Source organism: Myxine glutinosa, chromosome 4, assembly GCF_964187855.1.
Source record: "Myxine glutinosa chromosome 4, kmMyxGlut1.1, whole genome shotgun sequence".
Lineage (NCBI taxonomy): Eukaryota > Metazoa > Chordata > Myxini > Myxiniformes > Myxinidae > Myxine > Myxine glutinosa.
This window is the reverse complement of record NC_136264.1, coordinates 130,680,155-130,694,895: the sequence shown is the minus strand read 5'-3', so window position 1 is coordinate 130,694,895 and position 14,741 is coordinate 130,680,155. Positions and strand designations below refer to the sequence as shown.

Here is a 14,741-nt window from a genome sequence, read left to right as displayed (position 1 = left end):
ATTTTTACCTAACATGACCTCTGACCTTTGGCTTTTGACGTAGTGACCCCAAAATCTAATCAAGTCATCTTTACCTCATTATACGTACCTGCACCAAGTTTGACTAAGATCTCTTTAGCCATTCTCAAGTTATCGTGGTAACAATACCTATCATGGACGGACGGACGGACAGCCGGACGGACGGACGGACAACCCGAAAACATCATGCCACTGGCGACTTCGGCCCTGGAGGTATAATAATGTTCAGTAAAAATGACAAAGGCAACCGAGAATTTAGACGTAGCTCAACATATTAGAGTAAGCCAAGGCAGGGCAGAAGCGTGGTGCCGTTGGACCTCACCCCTTATATAAAAGGGAAGAGAAGGAGAAGAAGATTACTCCATCGATCAAATAGGAAAGAGCAGACTTAGCCTGATCAGGTAACATTTTATTTATGATCCATGAAGTTCCTCAAGCTGGTATTCCAGCTCTGGCACAGGGTGGCCATTTTATATCCGATTCACAACTTTATCACGACAAGCAGCACAGGCAGCCTGTCCCACAGCACAACGCACAATCACTCACAACTCATGCATTCTCACCGACAAATCCCACGAACAGCTTGCCAGTGCATTCCACATTTATACACCACCCAGGAAATCCACAAATGAAGGGGGTGTGGGTAAACAATCCCTTCCCCCAGAAGTGTTCCACCCTCCCCCAGAATTATGGGAGCAGGGTAATATTCACGTAATCGCTCACGTACATCCATATGAAAGTAGATCTTACCACCTGTGATGAAACACTGAGCAGACCTCCAAAGATGATGGCATGCCTTCATTCCCAACAATCCCAGAAAATCTGTGCTTTGGCACGTGGCCAGAAATGATTGGCAAATTCAATATAAAATGGTCGCTATTGAACTATCGGCTTGAGGAAGTTTGTGGATCACCAACAAAATGGCACCTCAGGCTAAGTCTGTTCTTTGCCATTTGACTTTAAATCGGTAGAGTCGTGCTCAGCACCAAGTCATGCTATTTGTTGGTGGCTGTGGATATATACAGCCTTAGTCTGGGTGATTGGTAGTCTGGGAGATCGATTCTGAGAACCATGGAAACAAGCAACAAAGGTACCATTCATGGTACATGACAGACAAGCGGCTGCAGTATAAGAATGTGCGGAGCTGTTGTTTTTATTAGACTCCTACCAGTTTCACCAGAAAGGATGAGGTTTTACCCTTCAACATATTCAACTAAAACTTGGTACAGGGCTTTATTATGATGAGTTACAGAACAGAACAAGTTCGAGTTTTGGGGCATTTCCCCAATTTCTCATGGAGTTATGCCCTTTTTGGACTTAGAAAATATCACATATTATACATGGCCTGGTGCCTGGTGTTGGCTTAGCGGTTAGGGTGCCGGCTTGGGTTCCTGGGTTTGAATCCCGGTCGATCGCTGAATTAACGCCAGGGGGGTTGACTCAGCCTGTCATCCTTCCGAGGTCGGCAAATTGAGTACCAGTTCACTGGTAATTCCCTGTGTGTCGCAGGAGGCGACTAACAGGGTTGGTGGCAGGAAGGGCATCCGGCCATAAAACATTGCTTCAAAAAGGGGACCATGGTGCCCGAAAAAGGCCAACCCCTGCTCTGCAGGGAAAAATGGCCTCTAAAGGTGGTTCTATACATGGGTCACTTTTCAGTTGCCCTGACTCCACCCCACTGCTTTACATCCATTGGCTGGACAGCTGGCCTGACTCACCAAAATTAAAATAATGCGCCCCAATTCCAAGAAGCATCACAGATCAGCAACCCTCCGGCCTAAGTGTTAGTCCATGGCCCAGTGCAATTGGAATGATGTGTGTGTATATATATATATATATATATGCACCATTTCTTCCAGAAAATTGTTGAAATTTAAAAATATTTTGGTATCCACATATGTATTTCGTATTTCTTTAGTTTGCAGTGGAATAAAACAAAAAAAGGTGAAAAAATTACGAAATCTTAGCTTATTCCACACAGAAAACCTAAAATGGCCCGGACAATATTATTGGCACCTTTTAGAAGTTGTTAGAAATAATTAGATTTCAAGCAGCTGATTTTCCTTTACTTTGGAATTGAACTCACCTATGGTGTGTTGCAGGTGCCTGCAATATAAAATCACTCATTCAACCAGTTTGAATAGAGCCTGGTGTTGGCTTAGCGGTTCGGGTGCTAGCTTGGGATCCGAGGATCCTGGGTTCAAATCCAGGTCGATCGCTGAATTAATGCCAGGGTGGTTGACTCAGCCTGTCATTCTTCGGAGGTCGGCAAATTGAGTACCAGCTCACTGGTAATTAATTCCATGTGTGTCGCAAGAGGTGACCAACAAGGTTGGCGGCAGGAAGAGCATCCAGCCATAAAACATTGCTTCAAAAAGGGGACCACGGTGCCCAGGCCAACCCGCGCTATGTGGGGAAAAATGGCCTCCAAAACCAGTTTGAATAGAGAAAAGAACACCTTCCCTACAGTCAACCATGGAGGAGGTTCAGTGATGTTTTGGGGTTGCTGTGCTGCCATTGTCACTGGGTGCCTTGAATGTGTGCATGGCATCATGAAATCAGGAGATTACCAAGTCATTTTGGAGGGTAATGTTCAACCCAGTGTCAGAAAGCTGGGTCTCCGTCGAAGGTCATGGGTCTTGCAGCAGGACAATGACCCCAAACACACTTCAAAATGCACCCAGGAATGGTTCAAGACAAAACGCTGAACTGCACTGAAGTGGCCAGAAATGAGTCCAGATCTAAATCCCATTGAACACCTGTGGGGAGATCTGAAAACAGCAGTTGGGAGAAGGTGCCCTTCAAATCTGGGAGAACTGGAGCAGTTTGCACAAGAAGAGTGGGCCAAACTGCCAGTAGAGAGGTGTAGGAAGCTCATTCATGGCTATAGGAAGCGCTTGAACCACCTTTAGAGGCCATTTTTCCCCGCAGAGCAGGGGTTGGCCTTTTTCGGGCACCGTGGTCCCCTTTTTGAAGCAATGTTTTATGGCTGGATGCCCTTCCTGCCGCCAACCCTGTTAGTCGCCTCTTGCGATACCTTGCGATATCTTGCGATATAGGAAGTGCTTGACTGCAGTTATTTTGTCCAAAGTCTGTCCTACCAAATATTAAATCTAGGGTGTCAATAATTTTGTCAATGCCATTTCTTTTTATTTTCTGATTTAAAAGGATACATTAAGTTCTGAATCAAAAACAAACGTTCTGTAATATTAACAGTGAAATAAAGAATTGTGGAGACAAAATACTTTTGTCAATTTGAACTTTTGTTTAGAGAAAATTGAGTTATTTGAAAAAAATGCAAGGGTGCCAATATTTTTGGCCACGACTGTATATGCACATAAGCCGTATGCATGTTTTTGCTTCATGTATGTACATCGGGTTTTTTATTACTATTTTCGGCACCAAACGTGGCATTATACACCGCCCAAATTGCATTATACACCGAATTCTCAATGTTTGATTTGATTGATTGATTTGATGATTTTTGCTAGTCAAGGCTCAGGGAGATGTGAGCCTGGACAAATCAATGGAGGTAGTGGAGAAATCAATATAGTATATGGGTTGTGAACCTGTGATGTCAGCATCATGACCTACAGTCATGTGAAAAAGTAAGTACACCCCATGTAAAGTTTTGACCTTTTCAACATATTTCAACATACAGCTATTTGATCTTCATTTCAACAATATTGAAAGATAAAGGTGATATAACATGACAAATATCATGAAACATTTACATTTTGTAGTCCATTGTATAATTTAAATAAACATAAATGCAAATTTCGCATGTGGAAAAAGTAAGTACACCCTTGGCTCCAATAGGTGGTTTTGCCCCCTTTGGCAGAAACAACCTCAAGTAGGCGTTTCTTATAACTGTCTACCAGTCTCTGACATCGACTGGGAGAAATTTTTGCCCACTCCTCCACGCAGAATTCTTTCAGCTGTGCGATGTTTGAGGGGTTTTCTTGCATGCACAGCTCGTTTCAAATCCCCCCACAACATCTCGATGGGATTTAGATCTGGGCTTTGACTTGGCCATTCCAGAACCCTCCATTTCTTTCTTTTCAGCCATTCCTTGGTGGATTTACTGGTATATTTAGGGTCATTGTCATGTTGCAAGGTCCACCTTTGGTTGAGCTTCAACTTCCCGACAGATGGCCTCACATTATCCTCAAGCACCCTCTGGTACAATGAAGAATTCATAGTGGATTCTATGATGGTGAGCTGCCCAGGTCCTGATGCAGCAAAGCTGCCCCAAACCATAATATTTCCACCACCATGCTTTACAGTTTGTATCAGGTACTTGTGGTCAAATGCTGTCTTTGATTTTCGCCAAACATGTCTTCTGGTACTGTGGCCAAATAGCTCTACCTTTGACTCATCTGTCCAGAGCACATTGTTCCAGAAGTGCTGGTCTTTGCCTAGGTGTTCATTGGCAAACTTTAGTCTTGCCCTGATGTTCTTTCTGGACAGCAAAGGTTTCCTCCTGGCACACCTCTCATGTAGATCAAATTTGTGCAGCCTCTTTCTAATGGTAGACTCGTGCACTTTGACATCAACAGTGGCAAGAGCTACCTGTAGTTCCCGTGATGACATTCTGGGGTTCTTAGAGACTTCTTTCAGCATCTTGCGGTCTGCTCTCGGGCTGAACTTGCTGGGGCGGCCTGGCCTGAACAAGTTGGCAGTTGTTTGGAATCTTCTCCATTTGTAGATGATCTTCCGGACAGTCGAATGATTGATTTCAAATTGTTTGGAGATCTTTTTAAATCCCTTCCCAGACTCGTAGGCATCTATAACCTTTTTTCTGAAGGCCTCAGAGAGCTCTTTTGATCTCGGCATGGTGACGCCGCACACTTCAACAACAAAGAGCAAACCAAACTAAATGTCTGAGGTTTAAATAAGACAGGATTTCTCCAAGATCCTCTCTAACGATGTTCTAATCATTTGCACCTGAGCTGGTGCACTTGATTCTAATTTTCGGTATTTGAAGTAGTGATAAACGTAGGGGTGTACTTACTTTTTCCACATGCGAAATTTGCATTTATGTTAATTTAAATTATACAATGGACTACAAAATGTAAATGTTTCATGATATTTGTTATATTATATCACCTTTATCTATCAATATTGTTGAAATGAAGATCAAGTAGCTGTATGTTGAAATATGTTGCAAAAGTCTAAACTTTACACGGGGTGTTCTTACTTTTTCACGTGACTGTATGTGCTCAGATGAGAACACAAGACTTGCACTGCCTGAGCTTTGCCATGTCGAGACGGCAACTGTTTCAAGGATGCACAACACTGAAGATGTCTGACAAAGCCCTCAAAATGATTTAAATGTACCGGGATGAGTTTGATGCTCAAGATCTGTTCCTTTCACATAGCAGACAGGTTGATGGTCAATCTGGGTTTTTTTAACCGCCTCTTGTCCAATATTGATCCCTCTGTTCTCTCAATCCTTTGAGCCTCCCCAACAACTGCAGGATGCACACGTTTTTCAGTAACCCCCATCTGGTTAAACTTTCAAAATCCAGGCTGTCTGCACACCTCAACTCTTATTCCTTGCTTCTCCCATCTATGGAACCACTTTTCCTTTCTGTCTAACTCTTCCCTCTAGGGTTTCAAGTAGTGCACCACCATCTCTTGTCATCCCTAATTATGTCCCATGATCTCTATTATCCCCATTAACCTTTCCTAACCCCACCATCTTGCTAGTTTCAGCATTCCCTCCCTCCCCCTTCCCTCTTATCCTGCTCATTTAGTCCCTTGATGTTTGACCTACTGTCAGATCTACCTTGTTCTTCAATGAGACTCGCTCCTGCAAAAAAAAGAAAAAAAGTGGTACTGCATTCTCTGGAATTTTGGAGCAAAGGTATGAGGTTTCAAATCCGTGAATGGATGGAGCCTCAGATATCATAAATACCTGGTGATTCATTTGTCAAGCTCGGCTACAGTACCACTCACCTATCCAGAAGTGTTCCACTGAATGATGGCTTATCTTATTACATTTTCATTCAGTCGAGGCTCATGGAGGAGCGAGATCAAAGAACGGACCAGGATGCAACAGAATGAAAAAAACAGCAGACAAGTACAGATACATTCAAAGTACACCGCCCCCATGACAAATAATTAAATATCCTCCAGTATGGCATTGCTGGGGCGCATTGGGCGCCCAGCAACATCGCCGTGCAGCTCATAGAAACTGTATTGGGAGGGAGAGATGTACAATAATTAATTGATTAATTGCATCATTAAAATTGATAATGATCATAAAATGTATTCTTAATCAATTGGCTAATAGCATACCTAAACCACCAGTGCTTCATCCGAAGCTGTAACGTTTTGAAAATTAATTAAATAATCCATTAATAATAAAAAAATAATAATAATTACTTAATCAATAAATAATTAATGGATTAATTGATTAATCAATAAATCAAAAATATCCTTTGTAGCCACATCACTTGGTCACTATCGTGTTCAAATATTAGCTTCCTAGCTCAAAAGGTACCTGAGATATTGCCCAGATGAGAAAGAAAATAAATAAATGATTAACAATGAAAATAAATAAATAATAATCATAAAATAATTAAATAATGAATCAATTGGCTAATAGAATACCTAAACCACCACTATTTCATCCGAATCTGCAACATAAAAAAAAATTAATGAAGCCATTAATCGAATAATTAAATAATTAATCGATGACTTGATTAAATAATCAATAAAGCAAAAATAGCCGTTAGAGCCACATCACTTGGTCACTGTCGTGTCCAAATATCAGCTTCCTAGCTCAAAAGGTGCCTGAGATATTGCCCAGAGGAGAAAGGAAAGAAATAGGTACTTAATTAATCGATAATAATTAAATAACTAATCAATCAATTATTTAGTCAAAAAAAAACAAAAAAAACTTTGGTGCCCAGCAATGACGTTATGCAGCACCTGGAGATGGCATTGCAAAGGAGTGGTGTACAACAAGAAAACAAGAAACCGGAGTGAAAACTGAGTACTCCCTTTCAGCGTGCGTCATTGCCCAGCCCCCTTCGGTGTCCAGCAATGACGTCATGCAGCGCCTGGAAATGGCATCGGAAAGGAGCGGTGTACAAAAGTGAACTTGGGGGGAGAGATGAGTGGGGAGCGGGGAGGGCAGAGGGCAGAGAAGGAAACACACCAACAGCAGGTTAGAGGGACAAAATGGATGGAGCCTTGGAGGAATAAAGGATGTGGGGAAGAATGAGAGTTAGGGGAGGAGGACACAGGTGATGAAAAAAGATGGATACAATCACAAACTCTCAATCACAGAAGTAGAAGGAAAAACTGTGAAATTATTTAAATAAATGAACAAAAATAAAGAACAAAAAAATTTAAATAAATGTAAAAATATGTAAATAATGGGAAAAAACTCACAACTCAAAGTCTTTTGCAAAAACTCCTATGAGTATTAAGCTTTGCCTCAAACAAATACATCCATTCATATTATCAATTAGAAAATAGGGGAGGTTGAAGTGTCATTGACCTCTTGTTTGGACTCCCCTCAGAGGCATAGTCTTAGGCAACAAGGAGATCTTTGAGGATCAAACCCAGAACAAACTTGTAGACCTTTAACGTGGGGCTTTAAATTTATGGTAGTACCCTAGACAAATTCTGTATCCCTTTGTCGGTTAAATACAGTCACGTGAAAAAGTAAGTACACCCCATGTAAACTTTTGACTTTTTCAACATATTTCAACATACAGCTAGCTATTTGTTCTTCATTTCAACAATATTGATAGATAAAGGTGATATAATATAACAAATATCATGAAACATTAACATTTTGTAGTCCATTGTATAATTTAAATAAACATAAATGCAAATTTCGCATGTGGAAAAAGTAAGTACACCCTTGGCTCTATTAGGTGGTATTGCCCCCTTTGGCACAAACAACCTCAAGTAGGCGTTTTTTATAACTGTCTACCAGTCTCTGACATGGACTGGGAGAAATTTTTGCCCATTCCTCCTTGCAGAATTATTTCAGTTGTGCGATGTTTGAGGGGTTTCTTGCATGCACAGCTCATTTCAAATCCCCCCACAACATCTCGATTGGATTTAGATCCGGGCTTTGACTTGGCCATTCCAGAACCCTCCATTTCTTTCTTTTCAGCCATTCCTTGGTGGATTTACTGGTATGTTTAGGGTCATTGTCATGTTGCAAGGTCCACCTTCGGTTGAGCTTCAACTTTCCGACAGATGGCCTCACATTATTCTCAAGCACTCTCTGGTACAATGAAGAATTTATAGTGGATTCGATGAGGGTGAGCTGCCCAGGCCCTGATGCAGCAAAGCTGCCCCAAACCATAATATTTCCACCGCCATGCTTTACAGTTGGTATCAGGTTCTTGTGGTCAAATGCTGTCTTTGGTTTTTGCCAAACATATCTTCTGGTACTGTGGCCAAATGGCTCTACCTTTGACTCATCTGTCCAGAGTACATTGTTCCAGAAGTGCTGATCTTTGCCTAGGACCTAGGTGTTCATTGGCAAACTTTAGTCTTGCCCTGATGTTCTTTCTGGACAGCAAATTCAAATTCAGCAAATTCGATCAAATTTGTGCAGCCTCTTTCTAATGGTAGACTCGTCCACTTTGACATCAACAGTGGCAAGAGCTACCTGTAGGTCCCGTGATGACATTCTGGGGTTCTTCGAGACTTCTTTCAGCATCATGCAGTCTGCTCTCGGGCTGAACTTGCTGGGGCGGCCTGGCGTGAACAAGTTGGCAGCTGTTTGGAATCTTCTCCACTTGTAGATGATCTTCCGGACAGTTGAATGATTGATTTCAAATTGTTTGGAGATCTTTTTAAAACCCTTCTCAGACTCGTAGGCATCTATAACCTTCTTTCTGAAGGCCTCAGAGAGCTCTTTTGATCTAGGCATGGTGACGCCGCACAATTCAACAACAAAGAGCAAACCAAACGAAATGCCTGAGGTTTAAATAAGACAGGTTCCTCCTCCTCCTCGGTTCCTCCAAGATCCTCTCCAACGATCTTCTCATCATTTGCACCTGAGCTGGTGCACCTGATTCTAATTTTAGGTATTTGAAGAAGTGATAAATGTGGGGGTGTACTTACTTTTTCCACATGCGAAATTTGCATTTATGTTTATTTAAGTTATACAATGGACTACAAAATGTAAATGTTTCATGATATTTGTTATATTATATCACCTTTATCTATCAATATTGTTGAAATGAAGATCAAATGGCTGTATGTTGAAATATGTTGAAAAAGTCAAAACTTTACTTGGGGTGTACTTACTTTTTCACGTGACTGTACATGGTAAACCACTTAGCTTCATTAGGACCTTGCCTGGTCCGTTGTTCTACAACAACAGCAGCAGCCCAATATGTCGTGAATGGTACTTGTGACCGGAGATCAAGGATAAGAGTAACAGAGTGTTATTAAAAGTAGTAGATGCAGCACGCGTGTGCTCGGTGGCAAAAAGTAGTAGTAGAAATCCTGTAAACTTTTTCAGCATCATAATAGACATGTGAGGCAACTATAGTGAGAAAACAATTGGTAATGAGTTAATTTTAAACATTAAGTCTGAGAGGAGAGGTCCTTACTCACCAGTATCAGAATCAACGCTGAAAGCCCTTGATCCATGCAGTGAGTAATGGAGCCGACCATTCTCTCCGAGGTCGGCGTCTCGTGCATGAACCTGCAGCACGCGTGTGCTCGGTGGCACATCCTCACTCAACAACTCCTCGTACAGAGCCTGAAATGGACAATACCACATCATGATCACCAGAGATTCAGCTCAATGCACACGGCACAAGATGAAGCCTTTCCTTTAGAATCACACATGCCTCACCTCCATCTTTATTTCAAATAGGTGACAATGGACGATGTTTGAGTCAACAAAAAGATGAAAATAAAGTCCAGACCATCAACAATGATCAATATCTACCTGCTCACACTCAGGTGGGTTATCATTGATGTCCAACACCTCAACATCTACTAGAGCTTGGCTCGTGTGAAGTCCATCACTGGCAGTCACGTTCAGCAGATAAGATTCCCGAATCTCCCTGTCCAGCGCCTTTTTAACAAAAACCTTCCACCCATCCTGTGTTGGCTCCAGTGCAAATTGACCCAGTGGATCCCCATCTGGGATTCCAAGGTATTTAAAGGAAAAGTTAAATAAAAGAGAGGCATCAGTTTATTCAAAGAGATTCAAAATGGCCAAACCTAAATACAAACTTATCACATGCAATTATTAAATTAGCGTTACTGTATACTGTATAGTCATCTGTCAAAGCAGCGCTTAGATTTCAGGTAAGGTGGCATCTATGCATGACTGGAGGTGGGGTATGGGGTGGAGGGAGGAGCTAGAATTCTCATTAAGAACTAGATTTTTTTTCAATGAAGACAATGAATAACTGCAGAGGAGATAAAGGGAGTGTAGGTTCGGGGAGTGTTGGAGTAGTTGGTTAAGAAAGGAAAAGTTTGGGAGGAGAGAGTAGTAAGCGGAGAGAAGGGAAGTGGTAGGTATGGAACATACATTTGGTTTTATGTGGTGGGGGTGGTCAAAATATACCATATTTTCAAGGAAGCAAACCACCCTCCCATCACACCAGGAATATGTACGTACCTTCCAGGTGCAGTGTTGCCTGACTGTTATGGCTTGCAGAGTCAGCATCGTGTATGCTCAAGATAGCCACCACATCACCCACTTGTGCATCTTCCCAAACCGTACCCTTGTACACTTCCGCAGAAAATTGTGGTGGCTGGTCGTTTGCATCCATCACGGTAACTAACACTACCGAAGTTGTCAACTTGGCTTTGTGGCCCAGGTCTTTTGCCACGACATTGAACTGATATTTAGCATGTGCCTCTCGATCTAACGACACGCGTGTCGTCAACCAGCCAGTTTCAGCGTCGAGTGTGAAAATCTGTGCGACGTCATTTCCTCCCGATTCTGTGCCATGATCCAGCGAATACAGCACTTGGCCGTTTGCTCCGGCATCGACATCTTTTGCTTTCAGCTGGACAATGCTGATTCCAGATGGGAGGTTTTCCATCACAAAGCCCTCGTAAAAACTGGACTCAAATACGGGGGCGTTGTCATTCGAATCCTCGACTCTAACTGAAACCTCTACAAGGGCGGTGGCATCTGAGTCAGACGTAGCAACGACGATGAACTGGTACCACTTTGTTATTTCAAAGTCAACTGGTTTTGTTAGCAAAAGTTGGCCAGACTTTGTGTCAATGAAAAAGTTTCCATCCTTGTTACTCTCAATTGTACTGCCCCTCACTAGGCTGTAACTTAGCTGATGTGCACTGGAGGCATGAACACTGCCAAACATAGTCCCTACAGGATGATCCTCGGAGATCGTAAAGGAATATAAACTTTCGTCAAATGCAGGAAGCAGGCTTCCACTCGGCAATACGATGATGGACACAGGGACGGTAGATTGCTGAGCGTGGATCCCTTTATCCGTTGCCTTCACAAAGAAAGAAACAACTTTTTTCTCCATGTCTGCCAAGTCGCCAGCAACTGATATCACACCAGTGTCTTCGTCAATCGCAAACCTCCTGTCAATGTAATTGGACATCTCTTCGTGAATTGAATAAACTATGTCAGCATTGGTGCCTTCATCTGCATCTTCTGCATTGATCTTCACCACAAAAGTGCCTTTGACAGCATCTGCAGGAATGCTCGCTTGATATTCCGTAGCCATAAACCGTGGCGCGTTGTCGTTTTCATCTGTCAGAATCACTTTAACCAAACAGAAAGCGACTCTTCCACCCCTGTCCTTCGCCATTATGTGTATATCAATCACCCTCCCAAAAGAGTCTTCTCTGTCAAGCTCTTCTGAAGATACAATTCGGCCATCAGAGTCCACGGAGAACCTCGAGGAGGCAGAATCACCAATGATCAAAAATTCCACTTCCCCATAATAACCTTCATCTTCATCACCAACTGTCACTTCTGTCACAATCGTACCCACAGGAGTGTTTTCGGAAAATTCTACGACATAAACATATTGAGAAAATACCGGACTGTGTAAATCTTCATGAAGGATCTTGATGTCAACCTCCGTCGTACTTACGTAAACGCCATCGGAGACGGATACGTTCAAAGTGTAGGATGGATGCATTGATTGCCGATGGAAGCTAGCAACCCGAATCACTCCTGTTTTGCTGTCAAGACCAAAGTAAGAATCTTCGTTACCGGAAATGATCATATATGTGAGTTTATCAGAATTAGAAATGTCCTCATCATAACCAACAACTCTGGTTACAAAATGTCCTCTGGTTGCCAGCTCACTAAGAGACTCCTGGTACAGTGGCCTGTCAAAATGTGGAGGGTTATCATTAAAGTCTTGCAAAGTTATGGTTACGGGAACCTTGCTTGTGAGGGCAGGTGAGCCGCCATCTGTCGCTTTCACATAAAACCGATGAATGGCTATCTTCTCCCTGTCAAGCTGTTGTGCTGTAAGAACAAGTCCACTGTTGGGGTCAATGGTAAACCACTCCGTATTCTGTCCGTTCTCATCTTCTACATCATACAAAACTGCACCGTTGCTTCCAGAATCAACATCCGTCGCAGTGACTGTGAAAACCGACGTTCCGACACCGACGGCCTCTGACAGCACGGCGCTGTATGAGTTCTGCAAGAATCTAGGCACATTATCATTTACATCATCGATCCAAATGTCGACGGCCATTTCAGCATGCACCCCTGTAATCAAATCCGCAGCACAGAGCAATAACTGCTGTCGCGAGCGTTCCTCGTTGTCTAGCTTGTTGGAGATGCTCAGTACCCCTGTGTTTAAGTCCACGGAGAAACCATGATTCTCGCTTCCATTGGCAAGAAAGTAGACGAGGCGGTTACCACTGGGATTGTGCGCTTGAATATTCAACACAGGTGTGTGCATCTGCACGTCCTCGTCGACATGCGCTGATAGGAAAGGATTTTCAAACATTGGTGTTTTTCCATTTGCAAGTATCACCCGAACTTCAGCCATAGCAGACAATGGACTATTTCCTGCATCTGTTGCAATAACATGCAGCACAAACTCCTTTAGGCTTTCGCTGTTCAAGAATGGCTTTGTCAAGGTAATGTTTCCAGCATTAGCGTCAATCTCAAAATGGCCATAGTCGTAATCTAAACTGAAGAACACCTCTCCATTGCGTCCGACGTCCTGGTCAGTGACTTGGATTTTTTTAATGAACGCCCCTATTTTGCTGTTGCTTCCAATGATGGCATAATAAGGAAGCCCAACAAAAACTGGAGTGTTGTCGTTCGCGTCTTGTATGTCGACTTGGACCAATATGTTGGCAACACGTTCGGCGTTCTGCAAGCTTCTCACCTCCACAACAACACTGTAGAAGTCCTTCTCTTCCCTATCAAAAGGAACTCCAGTTGTCCTTAGTGCTCCAGATGTCCTCCCTATTTCAAACCTTCTCTCTGGGTTCAACACACGGTAAACAAGAGGCTCATTTGGTTGCGTACCGACTGCCAATATTAATGCTACCACCTGACGTTGTGTGGAATTCTCTAAAACAGAACCATAATATAAACTTTGCCTGAAAGCGAGGCCACTATTTGAATTTTGCTTTGTGATAATTGTAACTGTTGTATTCTCAGAAAACTTTCCATCTGTAACATTTACCGCTATTTCATAGCGGCGAGCAAGTTCTGATGTGCTGTTAACAGTTATGACGCCATTTTCTGCATTAATCGCAAACTTAGTCCCAATGTTTCCACCAGTGATGGAGTACGCTAAATGTGAGCCGACATCCCTGTCAATGGCAGACACTCCAAGGACCTCCACACCTTTGTAAGTTGGGAAAAGCAGCCTTGCAGTATAAGATGATTGAGCAAACATTGGGCGGCAGTCATTGATGTCTATGACATGCACCGTCACATGGGCCAATTTTTCTGCCGACCTACGAGGGTTTCCATTGTCGTGTGCCCTCACATTAAAGTGGTATATTGACTGCATCTCATGGTCCAGGCTCTTTGCCAGCCTGATTGTTCCAGTGGTCAGGTGAATGTTAAAGAACTTCCGGGCTGAGGGTTCAACAATGTGGTGGAAAACTACAGAATTCCTGTTCGTGTCCGCATCTGAGGCTCGAACGACAAGAGGAAGGCCTTTATCATCCAGAAGTACACTTCCTGGAAGAGCTATCTCACTGACGAGTCCTGAATATTCATGCTGTTTGAATACAGGTGCGTGATCATTGGCATCTATCACATGCACCGAGACTGGCACATCATTTGATTGGCCGGCCATGTTTATCGCTTTGACAGTGAGGATGTATGATGACATCTCTTCATAATCCAAAGGCTTTTTGGTTGTGAGAAAGCCTGTGCTGGGGTTCAGATCAAAAACTTGTCCAATGTTTCCGGTTGCAATCACGTATATCACAGACGACCGGCTGGTTGCAGATAGCAAACAAACAGAGGCCCCCAGGCCGGCAGATTCACTGATAGTTGCGGAGTACTTCGGTGAGGCAAATCGTGGAGAGGCATTGTCAGATACGGTGACCTCAATATGAACATTTGTCTCGGAGCTCAACGATGGGGAGCCTCTGTCCGTAGCTTTAACAACGAGACCATAGTGTGATGCAACAAAGGAATCAAGCTGTTTCGTGACGCTAATAGTTCCCAGCAAAGGGTCAATGGCAAAATGGCCACTCCCGTTTCCTGAGGAAGAAAGGAAAAATATTAGTTAGGAAGCAAT

The 14,741-nt window shown here is 42.9% G+C and overlaps 1 protein-coding gene across 1 annotated transcript in view; it reads right to left on the bottom strand.

The window, feature by feature from the left end:
* LOC137425206 (protocadherin Fat 1) overlaps window positions 1-14,741 on the bottom strand; it is a 93,089-nt gene that overhangs the window by 21,810 nt on the left and 56,538 nt on the right. Inside the window, exons 10-12 of the mRNA XM_068113389.2 lie at window positions 10,640-14,704; window positions 9,959-10,155; window positions 9,619-9,766 (exon numbers count right to left, since the gene is read on the bottom strand). Coding sequence (XP_067969490.2) covers window positions 9,619-9,766; window positions 9,959-10,155; window positions 10,640-14,704 — 4,410 coding nt within the window. The remainder of the gene's footprint in view (window positions 1-9,618; window positions 9,767-9,958; window positions 10,156-10,639; window positions 14,705-14,741) is intronic.